The 18,975-nt window shown below is 38.8% G+C and overlaps 1 protein-coding gene across 1 annotated transcript; it reads left to right on the plus strand.

Moving 5' to 3' along the window:
• The first annotated feature begins 4,277 nt into the window (after positions 1-4,277).
• LOC121942477 (annexin A2-B-like) lies at positions 4,278-18,518 on the plus strand. Its single transcript, XM_042485698.2, has 13 exons — positions 4,278-4,430; positions 7,989-8,050; positions 9,219-9,312; positions 10,964-11,058; positions 11,201-11,314; positions 12,195-12,285; positions 12,715-12,794; positions 13,857-13,916; positions 14,012-14,105; positions 14,883-14,978; positions 15,316-15,374; positions 16,389-16,511; positions 18,283-18,518. The coding sequence occupies exons 2-13, from the start codon at positions 8,000-8,002 to the stop codon at positions 18,340-18,342; spliced, it is 1,017 nt and encodes a 338-aa protein (XP_042341632.1). The 5' UTR covers positions 4,278-4,430; positions 7,989-7,999; the 3' UTR covers positions 18,343-18,518.
• The last annotated feature ends 457 nt before the right edge of the window (positions 18,519-18,975 follow it).

Consider the following 18,975-nt stretch of genomic DNA (forward strand, 5'->3'; position numbering starts at 1 on the left):
TATTTCTTGAAATATTTAAATATTTGCATGCTGTGCTAATTGTTTACTATTACTGCATTTATATTTTTATATGCTTTGTGCTCGTGCTTATTTCTACTTGCTGTAATTCTCTGTTTGGCATCAGAGCGTCTGTAATAAACCATCATTTCCCTGAAGATCAAAAAAGTTTTTCTGATTCTGATCACTCCTCCTCTAAACTGTTTTCTCTTTGGGTTGTAAAAACTGTCCAGCAGCTGATTTTTTCTTATAAAGAACAAAAACTGTCTCTGAATCCTTCAGTGGGTTCATAAAATGAATTTTTGGATGTAACTGTCAGATCCTGAGCACTGACCTGAGGTGACCCGAGCTCAGGTCGCCCTCCTGTGGAGACGACCTGTCGGAGGAGCAGAGAGTTAACAAGTCATTCAAGTCACGGCCTCAAATCTCAGATCAGGTGACAAAAAATAAAGAAAGGAAAACTGAAAGGAAAGTGGAACTGAAAGAAAAAAAATAAAAATAAAAGGGAAAGAAATTAAAAACATGAATGTAAACAGAGTGAAACAAATAAAAAGTGCTAGAAAGACAAAGCGAGTAAAATAGTTTAAAAGAAAAATGAAACAAACAAAAGAATGAACGTTAGAAAAACAAAAGGAGGAAATGAAGAAAATAGAGGAAAACAGAGATCAAGAGAAAAAAACGAGAGAAAAGACAAACTGGTTTCTAATAAACATGTTTCAGAGCTCTGAGAGCAGCGCTCGAGTTTTAACCCTCAGATATGACTCACAGATTGTTATTGTCTGTGTTTCCATGGTAACCGTGCCAACAGTAATCACATTTACATCCGACCTGAGCGCGACCCTTTGAGACGGAGCGATAACGGCGCTCTGAGTGGAGCCTCGAGTGGTTCAGAGATCAGTTATTGATCAAAGTTTCATTCAAGTCAGATGTAAAAGATTTTTTTTTACCAATTTTCTGACTCAGCTCAAAATCTGACACTACGTTCACACTGCAAGCTTTGGTGCTCAATTCAGATTTTTTGTTTCTAGATTTTTTAATGAAGCTGTTCACGTTGTAATTTCAGATGTGACCAGTTTCAGACTCAGTGTGAACCGGTCTGATGTGGATGAAGAAAGAAAGCCAGGAAAACATATTTTAATAATTGTGATAATTACATGTTTAAACTAATTTCACGAATAATTTCATGATTATTATATATTTTTAAGCACTTTTTCTAAATCTTGATTGCCTTTTTTCTTACCTCTTTTAAAAAAAATCGGGACATTTTCTTTTACTTTTTACTTATTTTTTTGCTCTTTTTTTTGGTCATTTCTAATTTCTAATAATTTTAATTCTCGTGTTTTTGAAAGACAACAAGCCAAACTGCTCAAGTCCCAAAGGGTTAAGGACGATGACAGTGAGTTTCATGTTTTCTTCTTAAAGGACTGAAGAGTCCACTGTCGGTCTGACTGCTGGGGGAGTTAAAAAAATAGAAACACAACAATAGAGCTTTCCCCTCACCATTAACTCTGTTATTGTTGGCAGGAGTTTCCTCGGGACGTCGAGGAGTTTCGAGTTACATAACGGAGGAAAGAATGCAGAGTCCAGCTGATCTGAGCCAAACAGTTTCTGACTCTGCAGCCCGGATCCACATCAGCTCACTGTCGACAAATCCACCTCTTATTACAGATTTTTCAGTCTTTGGAGGCTTAAAACGCCACAGCTTGTCGTCACAGAGAGAAAAGTGCTTGCAGGAGCTGCAGACTTTTAGTATTGAAGGGAGTTTGTCCATGTGGACCACATGAACTCTGCAGACTTAGACTGGATTTATACTGCAAGGCTTGATGCCCAATTCCGATTTGTTGCCTATATCTGATTTTTGTGACCGCCTGCTTACATCTAAAAGTGATTCAAATCCGACATTTGGATTTACACCTGGATTTAGAGTGCATCATACAGACGGCACTAATAAAAATGACGATGACTTACAGACTTACAGTACACCCCGGAGATTAGTTATCAATATAAGTGCCGTTCATTCAAGGCCAATTAAGTGTTTGTAGTAGTGTTGTAGTCTGTTTACGCTCTGGGACGCCGTTACCGTCAACAGAGCACACGGCGGGATGCTGCAGCATGTCGTTATGTTTACACAACAGCACGGGGCAACCAACGCGGACCATCACCACGATTAGGACCGGGCAAAAGAGGTGAAATGTAGAAAAACACACTCTCACACACATTCACAGGAGAAGAAACTCTGCACTCCTGAACAGAAGTCGGTGGTTTGTGGGATCCATGCACCTCCATACTTAACGTTTTTTATAAAGTATTACATGGTCGTATTTAAGTTTGCTTACTGAGATTTATTGACATATAGGTTTAGTATCTGCCTTCTTTTTTGTCCTTTGGCTGTTTTTGCTTTTGTTCATTGTATTCTGTCTCGAGGCAGATTTGCTTTTATTTGTCTTTTGTTTTTTGCTTTGTTTTTTTTTTTTTCATGTTTGAAATAAAGATTGATTAAATCTCATAATTCATTCAATATTTACATTAACAATATACATTTATAAAGAAACCCAGAGGGAAACTGGGGCTGGAATAACATTTCTATCAAGTTTCAGATGGTAAATTATATGCATGTGTAAAAATCTTTGGTAATTTCAGTGACTTTCTGCAGTGTGCAGCTACAAACCGTCTCACACCTTTCACCGAAGAACCTGGCTGTCTTCACATCGACGGACTGAAAGACAAAAGAGCTTTGCTTTTCGGTGGACCGCTCTGGAAGGACGGCGGCTTACCTTCCAACATGGTCGGATGGCAGTTGAGCAGTCGAACACGTCCAGGAGGGAGCGACAGGTGAGCAGGTCAGGAACAGAACCAGGTCCAGGTTAGGAGGACTGGAAAATACAGACAGAAGCGTCAGTGACACTGTGGACGGAGACAGGGCGGTGTAACACTGTGGAGGCTACCTGGGGACGATGAACAGGTGAGCAGGTGGATGCAGGAGTCAGGTGGGAAAGTCTGAGTGCTCCTGGTGGATGAATGAAGAAATACATATCCACGGTTTGCAGAAACATACAATAGCTACTCATATTTATTTTGCCGACTGAGTTTTGTGGACAGAATAAATTAAATTAAAATTAAACCAGTTTTAAGATTTCAGATGTTTAAATTATTGTGACATTATTGTGACTGATGTCAGCCCGGGTATTAAAGGGTTAACAGAGTGAAATGCTTTTTTTTGTTAAATTATCAGGTCACATTTGCACGAACTGTAACGGTTTCCGACACTGCGTCTCTGTGAAAGCTGTCCGGCTGATTTTCCTAACAGCGATCTGTCCCCCGAGCGTCTCTGAATCTCTGCCAAAGGTGTGTTGAAGCCTCGACTTCCTGTTTTGTTCTGAAAGGTTTCTGCTGACGTTCATTAACCCTTTCACTCCTGTTGTCCAGCTCAGTTCAGCAGCGTTCACTGTCGCACCTGCAGACAAACACTAAATATATTTCAGGGATCTGTTGAGAAGGTTTTTCAAGTGAAATCTGCCGTTTAAGAGTTTAAATACACTGGGATCAGTGGGATCACTGGGATTAATGGGCACAGATTGGCTGTCACAGCTGTCAATCATGGTGGAAAATCCCCCTTTTGTATAATTTAATAACTCATTAAAACCGAACTTATCATGAAAACAAACACTTGAACAAACATCAGGGCGATGAGAACGACCTTCAGCGACAGAAACACTGATTTAACGTGTACTTTGAGTTTTTAGTTTGACCTATGACCCATTCACTGACATGGAGGGGTGGGCGTGGCCTTGGATTGGAAATAATGGCAACTACTGCAGTGGTTGCAATAGAAATAAAGCTGCTGATGTTTAAAACATCCATCGCCATGGTTACCAGGATGTTATCGCCAGAGGAGAAGCTGCACAACATCACTCAGTGGAAACAGTCAGCTCACCACTGAGTTTTATCACATTTATTAAATATCATTCAAGTTTTGCACAAATCTGTGATGGAAACCCGCCTACTTACATGCACCGTAAAATATCAATGCGGAGGTATTTGTACTTTGAGCTCTCTGTGTAGTACTCCAATGGACACTTGCCAACCAATCAGAGGGCAGTCTGTCCATGGAGACAGAAAGCAGGCGAGGCGATCCGAACCTGTGTGAGGAATTTATGTCCATGTGAAAAAGTCTCAACCACTGAGTCATGCAGGCACTAAGATAGGGCCGAGCGCGCCTGTGTGTGTGTGTGTGTGTGTGTGTGTGTGTGTGTGTGTGTGTGTGTGTGTGTGTGTGTGTGTGTGTGTGTGTGTGTGTGTGTGTGTGTGTGTGTGTGTGTGTGTGTGTGTGTGTGTGTGTGTTTGAGTCAGCTGGTATTTAACCACCACACCCTTTCCAGTCCAGGATCATAACAGAGCTGCTGCTGCTCGCTGCCTCACTGCTGCTGCTGAAGGTAAGAAAACACAAAGAATGACCTGCAGCTGTTTGTCTGCTCACATCTCAGCTGTAAAAACATTCGAGTGAAGGATCAGCATGTCGACTGCTTAACAACACAAAGTATTTAGGCGTTTTTTAGTACTTTTAACTACAGGAAACATCCGTCCAGTGAGTCATTCAGTCTGTGTAAATTTGTGAAGAAACTATTAGGAGTTAAAATCTCTTAAGAGGCAGCTGAAACGTGATAAGAGCGAGCTGGTGGACGGGTGCGGCCGGGTAAAGTCTTCCCTGCAGAGCCGCTTTGCTCTCTGCCAGCTTGTAATCACCAGAGTATCGTCTTCATGTCAGATACAGAGAGCAGATCACAGGGAGGTGATGGAGCGCTGTTATCTGCACGCAGAAACAGGTTATTAGAGACCGCAGCAGCCTCAACTTTATTTCCTCTTTTCTTTATTTCTTTATCTGGATACCTGCCAGCTGCTGCTGCTTAGAAAAGACATTAACCCTTTAAAAGGTGGACTTCATTTCGTTCAAAAACATGGACAGAAGCCAAAGAGCAACTTAAGAAATGACAGAGATAAGCAAGAAATGAGCAAAAAGTACAAGAAAATGACAAAACACAAAACAAACATAGAAACAAAAAACACAGGAAAATTAGAAAAAAAACCACACACACACAAAAAACAAAAACGGCAACAAAAAAGCAAGGAAATTACCTGAAAAAAAGTGTTAAAAAATATATAAAATTGAGATAATTCTAAATATAGTTCTCTTAACATTTTAACCCAGCTGTTAAAAAAAATAACATTTTGTAAATCTAAAAAAATGTAGTCTAGTTCTACTTTTTAGTCTGGCTTTTGTGTAATGTCTTACTATCCAAATGTTATCGTTTATACTTATTCTATTTTCTGTGTTCTTAAGATCCATTTTTGCTTTTTCCATAAATTGTTCTTGTTTTTGATTCTTCTATCAAACTGTAAAGCACCTTGAATTGGATTTGATTCATTTGAAAGGTGCTTTATAAATAAAATTTGACTGATGACTAACATCCTTGTTCCCAGAATGCAACACTCTGATGATGCCATGTAATTGTATGGTAAATATAGCAGCTAATTTAAAAACGTTTCTACATTTATTTCTAGGTCCCATCTAAATATATATTTGTTTCCTGTGCAATTTCTATTGTACCCATGCAGGAAATATGACATTAACCCTGCATGCAAACGTGTAGATTTTGCATATGTCCCAATTAATGTTTTAAACTTGGACATTTGCCCCTCCCTCCCTCAATATAAATGAATTTTAATTTGAACGCAGAAGAAAAGTCTGTCCTGTTTTTCAGGCCGTTCTCGTTTAAACATGACATAAAAAATAACAATATCCCCGAAAGAAAATAAGTGGCAACTATTCCGCTAATTCATTAACTGTTTCAGTCATTTTTTAAAGCAAATAAAGTGAAAAATAAAAAGATTTTTAAAAATGTAAGAAATGTTCATTTCAATCATTTTTCATTTTTTCAACACTGATAATATCACTGATTGAACCCTTTGTGTGTGCTATGTTTAAGCGTCCACATATTTTTGGCCATGTAGCCTGAGAGGCTCAGCTCAGGGCAAAAATGAGCTCTGACATTCACAAACTGCGTCTGAACTTTTAACATACTGATGGAGAATAAAAACATGCTGCACAGGAAGATTTAAAATGGTGGCGCTTCTCTTTAACCCTTTATCCCTTTCCTTGAGCTTTGCTCTGTCGCTTCTCACAAGCTTTTTAAGAATTTAAAGAAAAAATGTCAAGAAATTAGTAAAAGGTGAAAAAGAAATTGGCCCAAGAATTTGTTTTAAAATGTATATATTTAGATTTTTTGCATGTTTTTTTTCCAAATCAGTTTCTTGTGTATTTTGTTTTTCTTTACTTTCCTTTTATTCTTATTTTCAGGTAATTTTTTGTAACTTTTTACTAATTTCTTGTTGTTTTTGGACCATTGGGTGATTTCTTAAAAAAGAAAAAAATAATAATCAAACTAATTTGCTCAAAAGTTTAAAATCTGAATGATTCTGTCTGTTGGAGCAAAAGTTCAGGTCTGTTTGTGTTTGCTGTTGCTAGGTGATGAAACGCCGACCCCCACACACTTCCTGTTAATGTTTTGTAAGGAGGTCAAAGGTCGAGGAAGCAGCTTTCCTGTTCCTCTCTAATGTTTTAAAACAGGATAAATTCATCGGTTATAAGTTAACAATATCTTAAAACAGAGTTCAGTGTTTTAGTGTGTGTGTGTGTGTGTGTGTGTGTGTGTGTGTGTGTGTTGCATAAGAGACTCCACACACCTTCAGATGTGTTTGCTCTGTGATCCAGACTCCTTATCAGCGGCCGCTCCTGCTGACACGCCCTCCGGCTCGTCCCGGTCAATAAATCAAACACACCTATGTGACGCCTTTACAGCCGGCTGGATTCTGACGCTCTGAATGTTAACAGACTTTTTGTTTGCTCAAACTTTTGTAAAAATGAAATTCTGAAAACCAAACGTTCCCACTGCGAGAAAATGTGTAGTTTGTGATGTAACTTTATGATTTCTCATCTGGTGTCAGCAGGTTTTTATGCACATTTTTCATTTGTACTTCCCTGATCAGTACTGATGGGAATAAAACACCCGGTGGACGCACTAATTTCAGCTCCTTAACCTGCAAGGTGCAATCATATCAATAATCGTATTCATGTATAATTACTTTTGTAGCCTGATTTTGTGCAGTGTGGTCTGACTGTTAGTATTTGACACTGCACAAAAAAAGTGTAAAAATGAATGTTGCTGCTAATCATTGACGTATCCCAGGCTGTGATCATAAAAAAGTAAATCTTCTTGTAGAATATAATTTTTTTTTTGGCATCATCACCCGAAGTAACGTCCTGAATAACAGCTGAACAGAGGAATTGCTTTGCTAATGGCTTTGATTTGTTTTTTTATAGCCTGATTTTGAAAAGCGCATTTTTTGCTCAGAGCGCTCAGCTGCTAAACCGGCGGGATGCTACGAGGCGCCATCACTAATTACTGTCTGTCTCCTCCTGAGCAGCTAAAACATCGATCCAAATTCATCTGCACCAAGTTTGAAAGAGACACTGAATCAGTCTGAGAAATATAAAGAGAAGAAATCACTGAAAAGTTAACAAAAACCTCTGCTCATGCTGCTGTCTGTGTTTAGCTGCTCTGCTTCCTGTCTGTGACGTCACACGGACACACCAACAAAACAAAACACACACACAGAAGCTGACAGAAAGGCAGACTTGTCTGCTGCAGTGGTGTGTTCTCTGGCTGTGGGAATGCAGCCGATTGCCTATATTTAGCAGGTTTACCCGTGTTTGAAAAGCCTGCGTGCACATGCTAATTACACAAACAAGAAGTTACAGGACTGTAAACAGCCGGCAGCTAGCAGGCAGAGAGAGTGTGGGGAATAACGGCATGTTTTTTACATCTAACTTGGTGAATTAAGGATTTATTTCACCCTAAACAGTTTGAGTGAAGTGTGTTTTATTTTAAGTGGTGGAAGCTGACTTTGTGACGGTCTGTGTTGACTCCCTGCAGGTCGACTCATCATGGCGCTAGTGTCCGAGTTTCTGGGTCAACTGACGCTGTCGTACGGAGGGGTGAGTCACCTGCTGACATCACACAGGAAACAGGAGGATAGAAGCATGATAAATATTCAATATGAAATGTGGACGTATGGACGCTGCTCTGGACTGAATCTTTAGATTACACAACTGCACGTCCGTATCTTTACGGCTCTGAGAGGACGTTCAGTGTTTTACTGCCCTCATGATAAAACAGGAACAGGTGTGGTTTGTTCTCCACCCAGAGTTCACCTGATAAGCTGAAGAAGAGGTCGTCCGTCATTGATGAGTCGGTTACTGCGTCAATAAACAATATTATTACATTTCATGCATGTGTCCCAAATGTAGTCCAGATTGTGTATTTGAGTGTAATCAGTGAATTTGCAGCTCAGCTCCTACAATAAGTCTAAAATACACTGTGGAAACTAAATAGTTACATTCAGACTGTTCAGGTCCAAAAATGCTCCATTGAAACCCATTCAAACTGACATTTTTGATCCCACAGCCATCAGAGCAGAAAAACAGGACTTGTATTATTTCTGGGTGTCATTCTGGGCTTTTGACTCTGAATTTGTCATTTTGACTATTTTCCACCTGATGAGGTCATTTTGACCATATTCGGCATATGGAGGAAATACATGCTATTTCCACTAGGTGACCTGTCACAGTCAATGTAGCTGCTGATCACTGACATATCCCAGACTGTCAGCAGCTACACTCATACACTGACATATCCCAGACTGTCAGCAGCTACAATAACAAAAAAACAAACTACTCTGCATGTAGTATATTAAAAATAATTATTTTTTTTGTGTTTGTTTTTTTTAAATCTAAAAACATTGTGGCATCATGACAAAAACTTACATTTAAAGGGTTAAAAATCTGAAAATGAATGTATATTTAATATTTATGATTAGAACGGATGTTGGTTTTAGAAATAAACTAATTAGAAAATCTTAGTAGAAAATCATATTGAGATAAAATATGTTTTATAGCCTGGTATTGAAAATAGCGTTTTGTGCACAGAGTGATACGAGTGTGTGATATCAAAGCGATCCCTAGTTGATTAATTAACGAGTGAACATCGATTCGATGTTCGGTCTAAAAGCTCATCTGCTAGAAACAATTTTAAAATTCTTTACTACATGTTTCGAAACAGCAGCAGCAGACGGTGAGGTAACGCATCTCTCTCCGTCCTCTGTAGGAAGTCGAGCCCAAATTCCCCACCGTGGTGCCGGTACGAGACTTCGACCCGGCCAAAGACGCCGCCAGGATCGAGACGGCCATCAAGACCAAAGGTGAGAGAGTCGCCTGCTGCCTGCAAGTTTCCACATTATTCTCAGTTATGTAACCGTGATCTGCAAATAAAAGCAGGACGTCAGCCCAAAACAGGAAGGTCGGCGTGAGCTCAGAGTCTGCAGAGACAATCCTGAGGCCTTAAACTGCAGACGGTCTCAGTTCAGGACCGGAGAACCAGCTTTGTTTTAATGAGGCAAAGTCACCATGGACAGATCTGATGCTGCTGCAAAGAATTTATTTTCCATTTTTTATTTCCACCAGGAAGTCAAGTTTTCAGTTTTGCCTGTTTCTCAGGACTGCAGTAAAAACTACCGGCACAATTTTGAGGATTTTGATATTTAGCTACATTTTACAAGCAGGAAGCACGACTGCTGTTAAAGTAAGAAGTGGAGAGCGGTTCGTTTGTTCGAGCTCACAGAGAATCAATCATCAGGTTTACCAGCGCTGCAGTCTAATTTAATGAGTGTTGGTCGTGTTTTTCTATCTGCAGAGCGCCGATCGCGACCGTTTACTCACATTTTGTGACCGAAGAGCTCCAGAGAGACTCGGAAATCTTTGCAATATTCATTTCAGTTCAATTCAAATTCAAACACTTTATTTGAAGGGCAATTTCTAAAGCACGCAGAGCAGCAAGGTCAAAAACTTTACGTAACGACAATAACCTAAAAAACACACGAAATAAAAGAAAATAATGATGTGGAAAAAAATGCAACACACAGAAACCGTAAACTTTACAAATGAAATAAACGTAGTTCAAGTTGCAAGTAAGCTTTTTCGTTTCCCTGTCTGACAGCGTTGTCATGGCAACATTTGCAGACGGCGAGGTTTAAGTCATCACGTGTCAGAGTTCAGGGGTCAGCTATTAGGCGTCCATTAACAATTAGTAAATTAGTTACCGGCTAACGGACGATTAACGTTCTGTCCTGTGGACACGAGAAAGCGAGACTTCGGTGTCTTCTGTCAGTGTGCGTTAACGCAGCGAGGACATCACTGTTCAACTGTGCGAAGAAAAGAAAAGTTGACCAAGAAAACCGAGTTTTCAACAATGAGAAGACGGAGAAATGTTTGTTGATTTAGCCTCGATCAGCAGCTGTGTTGGATCTGCACAGAGACAGCTGCGACAAAGCTCAGACATTTCTAACGTCCTCCGAAGACAGAGCAGAGGACGAAACACAAACACTTCAAATCCTCCCGTCCAACAAACGAGCTGTTTTTTTTGAGATCTCTGACTCAGCAGAGAGCGACTGAGCGGCTGCTCGGCAACAACTGACAACCGAATCACCGATCGCTCTGACGTTTTGGCTGTGAACACGGATCACATTCGGACCTTTAAATATTCAGTTTGAAAACTCTTGCACGATATTAACCTTTAACCTTTCTGACCAACTGAACTCTAAGATTCCTGTTTTTAATGCGGTTTGTCAGATTTCATTCACTCACGCTCAGATCTCAGATTACTGACGAGCTTCGGTCCACGTCTGAGCTGTTCAAACCAAAACGACGTGTTTTCTGCTCAGGACGCGATTTTTGTGATTTTGAAAGGAAATCAAACAGATGTCTTGTTTTTATGTCAGGAAGCAGCAGAAGCCAGAAATGAATGACGGTGGACTCTTAGATAAATCTTTATCTTATTAAATCTTTATCCTGCAGGTGTGGACGAACAGACCGTCATCGACATCCTGACCAGGCGCAGCTACGAGCAGCGGAGGGAGATCGCCTTTGAATACGAACGCTTCGCCAAAAAGGTTCAAAGTCTTTCTGCTAAAATAAAAACCGTTGACGTGCTGGTCTGAATCAGAGATGTAACTCACCTTCTTTCTGCTCTAGATGATTGTTTCCAGTATTTTTTAAAGACTTCTGGTTTGTGTGTCCCCGAATCTTTTGCAGGACCTGATCTCGGCCCTGAAGGGGGCGCTGTCCGGCTCTCTGGAGGCTCTGATGTTGGGTCTGATGAAGAGCACCGCGCAGTACGACGCCTCCGAGCTCAGAGCCTCCATGAAGGTCAGAACCACCAACGGGGAAGTGAGGCTGCGTTCACACCCGTGACTCAGTCAAACTCAGCTCTGACCGAAGGGGAGAAATTATATATGATTGCATTTTTAATACAGACACGCTGTTATTAGCTCTGTGAGATTCTCCACAATTTAATCAGTCAGTTAATTTGACTGAAGCCACCAAAGAAAGACGCAAAAGACGAGAAGAAACACGAGAGATGTAAAAAAAAAAAAAAAAACAGAGACAGAATAGTAGATGCTGAAGACTATTTATAAGCCAAGGAAAATTGTCCAGTGAACTATATTTCTAATTATATATTTAAAATTATTTTACACAATAATTATAATTTTTAAGCATTTTCTGCTTTTTATTTATTTGTTTATTGCTTATTTGTTCTGGAAAAATTTTCAGGTAATTTTCTTGCACTTTTCACATATTTCTTGCTTAACCTCTGTGTAATATCCTTATTTTCAGCTCATTTTTTTCTTCCCGTTTTTGAATTTTTTAAAAAAAAGCCAATTTTTCCAGTTCTCAAAAGGATAAATAAATAATTTAACTTTATTTCCATTCTTGCTGAGCAACAGGTTTGTGTGAAGGAATTAGAGCTCGTTTCAAATATAAACCAGCTGAGTTTAATGATTTAAACACTAAAAAAAAGTTTGACCGCAGCTCAACTTCAAAAGTAAAATGCTACAAATGCTGATTAATATTACATTAATGCATCAATACTTAATAGTCTGATCTATCACATCAGTCACAGTGAGCACTTTTACTTTGGATGATAAATATTTTGAGCGATAAAGCGGCTCTGACAGTCATTTTTTAAATGTTAGTGGTGATAATGTGATGACTGAGGAGTCTCACCTGCTGGTTTTTGTGTGTCCAGGGACTGGGGACAGACGAGGAGACCCTCATAGAGATCGTCTGCTCCAGAAACAACGAAGAACTGCTGGAGATCAAGAAGGTTTACAGAGAGAGTGCGTTCAGAAATCTTCCTCCAAATAAATTCAGCTCAAAATTCAGTTAAAACACAACAACTTCATTAAAAAGATGCAACAGTTAACCTGCACAGCTGATTCTCTCTTTTTACTGGATTAACTAAAAATATTCATTCAAATCTGGTAATTCTATATAATAATGATTCTGGTATCATAATATATCTATCAGTATTGCACCATAACGTTACATGTTTCATGTCTCTTTGTTTAGTTTTCTTAAACTGAAAAAAGTGCAAATTAAAAATGGTTGTTTAGCATGTTAGCTTTACACGCTATCAGTTACAACATGTGGCTTGTTAGCTTCTGAGGCTAACATCAGCGTATTAACAGGTGAAATTTACCACGCTGTTGTTGTTGTTGTTGTTGTTGTTTTTCGTGGCATTGACGTCCTTTTGTTTCTGTCTTCAGTGTTTAAGAAGGAGCTGGACAAAGACGTCGCCGGAGACACGTCGGGAGACTTCGCCAAACTGCTGCTGGCTCTGGTTCAGGTAGCTCAGACGCTAACCGCTAACAGCACGTCCATCGTTTTCCATCAGAAATAAACTTTCTGTAACTGTGACGCCGTTTCTTAATATATTTGCAGTTTTTTCAAATAATTTAGAACAGAGGTTTCCAACAATTTTCCCAAAAACTTTGAAATCTGGCGCAACGTCACTTTTCTCGTGCTGCGTTCAAACACCTCTCGCAGGTATTTAAAGCTTTGGACCCTAAACAATAGATGCAATTTATTTTTTTTAAAAAACGTTGGCAAAAAGGCAATGAGCAACTGGGCAAAAAAAGTTGAAAGAAAGAAGTAGACTTTGAATTTATTTATTGTAAAAGCTACGGAAAAACGTCTAAGAAGAATAAAATCTGTATTTATAATTATTATAATTAGGCCTCCATATATTAACATCTGTTACAAAATTATTATATTTTTAATGCACCTTTTCCAAGAAATTACTTCATTTGTTTTTTGTTTGTATTTTGACTAATTTTCAGGTAATTTTCTGTCACTTTTTATAGTTTTCTTGTCAATTTTTGGTTCAGTTTCTTGAGTTGCTCATTGCTTTTTTCCCGTGTATTTGTAAGAAATCAGTTAGACAGTCAGCTCAGGTTTCAAAGGGTTAAACCATATTTTACTGATTGTACTCGCATACTTTCACTTAAGTAATAATTTCACTTCAGAACTTTTACTTGTAACAGAGTATTTTCACAGTGTGATATTTGCACTTTTACAGCAAGAAAGAATAAAAGAGAAAAAGTGACGCTGATCCTTTTCATAATGACAAAATCTGTAAATGAGTGATGATAAAAGAAATGTTCTTATATTTTATTATAAAAAGTTATTTTCTCTGTAGCACTTTACAGGTATGAACTGTTTTCCCCTCTTTAATGTGTCCGGCTGTGTGATATTTTTAGATATTATTACTAAAAACAAAACTGAAATATTGCGGAGTTTTGTCACTGAGCTCGGAGCAAATACTCAGAACCACCAGGCTGCTTTTTAACGACAGTTCAGTTGTCATTTCTACATGGTTTTGACCGATATGTTGTGTTTTAATCTTCAGACAAAGAGAGATGAGCCCTCTAACGTGGTCGACTACGAGAAGATCGACGACGACGCCAGAGTGAGTGATCTATAAATCATAAATCATAATCTGTCAGTATTCCTTCATACCTCGGTGACTCTAAACGATCTGCTCTGTCTGTGTGAACGTCTCAGTCTCTGTATGAAGCCGGCGTGAAGAGGAAAGGGACCGACGTGGCGACCTGGATCACCATCATGGCTCAGAGGAGCGTCCCGCACCTGCAGAGAGGTGAGCGACACTTTACACGGCGTCTTTGAGTGCTGTGAAAATAATAAATAATCTATAAATAACATGCATTATCATAATTAAAACACTGCACACACACACATGGTTAACATATTTTTACATGTTGCAAAACATATTTACATGTTGCAACATATATTTACATGTTGAAATATATAGTATTTAAATGTTGCAACATAACTTTAATGTTTCAATATTTTGTTACATGTTGCAAAATATTTTTACATTTCTGCGACATTCTTATATGATGTAACATAGTCAATTCAAGTCAAGTCAATTTCATTTATAGAGCCATTATCACAAAACATGGTTTGCCTCAGAGGACTTTACAGTGTACGACATCCCTCTGCCCTCAGACCCTCACATCACCTCTACACACGCGGTCACATCTATACATGCTGTCACATACTTTAACACGTTACAAAATATATTTGCATGTTGCAACACATTTTCACATGTTGAAATATATAGTATTTAAATGTTGCAACATAACTTTAATGTTTCAATATTTTGTTACATGTTGCAAAATATTTTTACATTTCTCCGACATTCTTATAGGATGTAACATATCTATACATGCTGTGACATACTTTGACATGTTGCAAAATATTTTTGAATGTTGCAACAGATTATTACATGTTGCAACATTTTTTACGTGTTGTGACAGATGTTTACATGCAGCACCACATGTTCACGTGTTGTCTGTGTGTGTGTGTGTGTGTGTGTGTGTGTGTGTGTGTGTGTGTGTGTGTTCTGCCTCAGTGTTCGAGAGGTATAAGAGCTTCAGTCCGTATGACATGAAGGAGAGCATCAGGAAGGAGGTGAAGGGAGATCTGGAGAAGTCCTTCCTCACTTTGGGTAACAAACAACTCTTCACCACCGGACGTCTCATTCTCCACAAACACAGAGATGCTCCGATTTACCGTTTTTCGTCATTTATGAATCTCAGAAACATCAGAAGATTGTCAGCTGGATCTCTGATAGGAAATCACACACAGGCCAATTTCTCACAAGAGCTGATTTTTTTCTGCCTGAATTCACATCTATTCACTTCTTTGCATCGATTTTTTCAGGATTTCAGTCAGTGCTGAGACAAACACGTTTTGTTGGTTTGAGTCTGTTCGTGAGATTTGACGACTGTGATGAAAAACTAGACCCACAGATTGTGTAACGGGTCCGTGTCTTCTCTTCACAGTGGAGTGCTTTGAAAACAGGCAGCTGTACTTCGCCAACAGACTCAGCGACGCCATGAAGGTACAAACCCGCTGTTTCATCCACCGAGGGAAAGTACTTTTATACAAGTACTGTGATGAGGAACAATCTGAGTATTTTCATTTTCCGGTACTTTATAAATCACAATTCCTCTTAGGCAATTTTTCAACTTCATACTGCACGTTTTACTATTTATTTGGTAACTTAAGTTACATGTTCAAATATGTATGATTTTTTTTTTCATTTTTAACTTAACAGAGCTCTCCACATACTCAAATAAATCTCAGATAAAACAAGCATAAATCTCAGATAAAACAAGCAAAAAAATAAATAAATAAAATAATAACAGTAAAAAATAATAATAATAGTAATAATAATACAATTTGACAGTAATAAAAGCAGTAAAATTAAAGGGGTAAAATAAAATATTTGTGATTAATCGAAGCTTGGGGGGGTTGAAAGATGAGAATTTTTTAAACTTCAGCTTTCAGTCTTTGCACCTAAAATAATGCACCAACGAGCCTCTCTGTGAGCATGCAGGTTAAACTCACATTATCCCCTGCAGACAGTTTACGGGTGATTTTTTTGTTTTTTGCAAAGTTCGTTGTAGATTTGTGATGTGCCAGCTTTCTTTGACGAATCGGTCATTCGACTTTTTAGGGATCATCTTTGTAAATGTTGAAACGTTTTCAGTAGCTTGAGTTAAACGAGGCCCATCATCATGCTGAATCTCAGTTGGAGTGTTATTTCTTGGTTTATGGGATATCGGGGATTTTTGGGTACAGACAAACAGATTTGGACAGATTTGGACTTCAAATATCAATAATCAAAGCTTTGCTCGGTGTTTTGTACTCTTGCTGCCACTAGATGGCACAAAAAAGTGTCAGTGAACAAGGACAGCAGGTCCAAAATGTCCTTATGTGAGGATGCAGCGTCTCAGGAGGTTAATTTGAAAGGTTTTGTCCATCTTTTCTATCACAGTGACATTATACACACCGTCTTCTGTTTCTGATGTCTCTCTATCCTCCTCTGTCCCCGTCCTCTTCGTCTCTGCAGAGTAAAGGAGCGAAGGAGAAGGTGGTGACCAGGATCATGGTGTCCCGCTGTGAAGTCGACCTGATGAAGATCAGAACAGAGTTCAAGAGGCAGCACAAACGATCGCTGTACCAGACCATCGCTGTGAGCGCACGCACACACACGCACACACACACACACACACACACACACACACACACACATAAACGCGCGCGCTCACACACACGCATCGTCTCTCCTACTATTGTCCTTATTTCAAAATAAGGGGGGCATGTCAAATATGTTTTAAGGCCCGGGGGAAACTTGAAAATTTTAATTTGGCTCAGCGGACAGGGATACAGCTTTAACTGTTTGTATCTTGTTTTTATTTCACTGCTATTTTTTTTAAAGCCAATTTCTGTTTGTTTGTTTTGTTATTAAAAATGTTGGCGATATTTTTTCTTCAAAATTTATTTTTGATTCTTAACTTTGTTGTTGTTTTTTCTTTAAAAACTTTTGTAAATTTCCGTTTTTCTTTTTGATGATTTTTTGCTTTTTCTTTTAAATTTTGGGGGGCAATTTTATTTTTCTTTAAAATCTTTTGAACATTTTTTGGTTATTTTTTTTTTCTCTTAAAGTTTTTGCCGAATTCTCTTTCCTTTTAACATTTTAGGAGATTTTCAGAGAAAACATGCCTTCGACACTTCACACGGCGTCTTGCGGGCCTAAAAAAGTTAAACACTAGAATTACACCATTTATCAGATACTAGGATCAGATACTATAGTTGGATTTTCAAATTCCCGACGGTTCTTAACAACATATCAAATAAATATGGGATATACATGGGATGCATTTCCCATCTCTGCCAATTTATCCCCCAAACCCTCTGCATCTTTAAACAGCTGTTCAGAAAATAGACATAAAGTGAGGCTGAAATAAGGAGCTTCAGCTCAGAGCTCCATTAAACCAAAGTAAGGAGCAGGAGGAGCAGGGGGAGCAGCAGGAGCAGGAGGAGCAGCTCACCGTCAGGCTCAGGCTCTCTCAGCCTCCTGCTGCACACACACCGAAAATATGCAAATGAGACTCAATCTCCGACACTTTAGCGGAACTAACAGCCGCTTTTACACCGACGGTGACGCTCAGTCATCCACCGTGACATTTTCATCCCTGTGGAAGCAGCAGAAATGACTTTAAACCCGCAGCATCACCGCACAGCTTACCTGCGCGCGAGCTCGGAGGCCGCAGCTACTTCACTCACCTGTGTTTTGTGCGTCACTGATTAAAGTCCCACCTGCTACAACAGGTAACCCGGAACTATGAAGACACAGTCAGTCATTATGAGTTTGGTGATACAGTGAATATTGAACAAATGTCCAGTAAATTAACATGAAGAACAGATTGACTTAACTACAAAAAACAGAAAAAGTAAATGATCTACAGTTGCAGTTCATTCATTTATTTTCATTTATTTTATCAGATTTTTTTGGAATATGCATTTAACAGTCATATAAATGTGCTTCTTGTCTTTTCACTGGTGTTACCTGAGAAACAATAAATAAAAGCAAACAAAATATACATTTTCATTATAATCAGCTGTTTTCAAATCAGGACCTCAAACCTAGTAAATTCTAATAAATCATCTTTGTGTTTACTCATTTGTGAACGGATAGTGACTTATCAGGCATTTATTGTAATAACAGTACTTTTTTTCTTAATTAGTAATAGTAACAGTAAAGAAAAGTAATAGTAATAAAAATAGCAAAAAATCTTGATCAGAAATATCAAAATAACAATATTATATATAGTAATATATCACAGTGAAAGGAGCCAGTTCATGGTTACCTTTAGGTTAGTGCGTTTATTGTTGTCATTAATAATAATAATAATAATAATAATAATAATAATAATAATAATAATATTGGTTGTGTGTTTCAGGAGCACACTAAAGGAGACTACCAGAAGGCTCTGCTCAGTCTGTGTGGAGGAGATGACTGAGACCCTGAACTCCATCTGGACTCAGTTTCCCAGAATGCCGCTGAGTTTGAAATATCAGCTGACTGCAGATCTTCTTACAGTATTAGAGCCTTTTTTGTGTTCACTTCCACATTAAACAGATCACCTCCACCTTTGTGAGCAGCTTCAGTTTGTGAAATAAAACCTTTTCAGCTGTTTGTGTGTTTGTTTGCTGTTTGATGAAGCGACCAGCAGAGAGCAGCAAAGACTCACTGAGAGAATAGCTTCTCTGATCTCTGCTGTGTTCAGATATTAACCAACACCCTCATTTATAACCAGCACAAACACACTGAGAGAGAATAAGCTCTCTGATCTCTGCTGTGTTCAGATATTAGCCAACACCCTCATTTATAACCATCACAAACACACTGAGAGAGAATAAGCTCTCTGATCTCTGCTGTGTTCAGATATTAGCCAACACCCTCATTTATAACCATCACAAACACACTGAGAGAGAATAAGCTCTCTGATCTCTGCTGTGTTCAGATATTAGCCAACACCCTCATTTATAACCAGCACAAACACACTGAGAGAGAATAAGCTCTCTGATCTCTGCTGTGTTCAGCTATTCATCAGCACCCTCATTTATAACCAGCACAGACACACTGAGAGAGA

Source organism: Plectropomus leopardus, chromosome 1, assembly GCF_026936395.1.
Source record: "Plectropomus leopardus strain MGB_pleo_1.0 chromosome 1, ASM2693639v1, whole genome shotgun sequence".
Lineage (NCBI taxonomy): Eukaryota > Metazoa > Chordata > Actinopteri > Perciformes > Serranidae > Plectropomus > Plectropomus leopardus.

Excerpts from the sequence above, each read along its gene's own strand:
- LOC121942477 (XM_042485698.2), top strand. The coding sequence starts at position 8,000 with ATGGCGCTAGTGTCCGAGTTTCTGGGTCAACTGACGCTGTCGTACGGA. Across the intron at positions 12,795-13,856 it reads TGCTGCTGGCTCTGGTTCAG|ACAAAGAGAGATGAGCCCTC; the intron begins GTAGCTCAGACG and ends TTTAATCTTCAG. Across the intron at positions 14,106-14,882 it reads CGTCCCGCACCTGCAGAGAG|TGTTCGAGAGGTATAAGAGC; the intron begins GTGAGCGACACT and ends GTTCTGCCTCAG.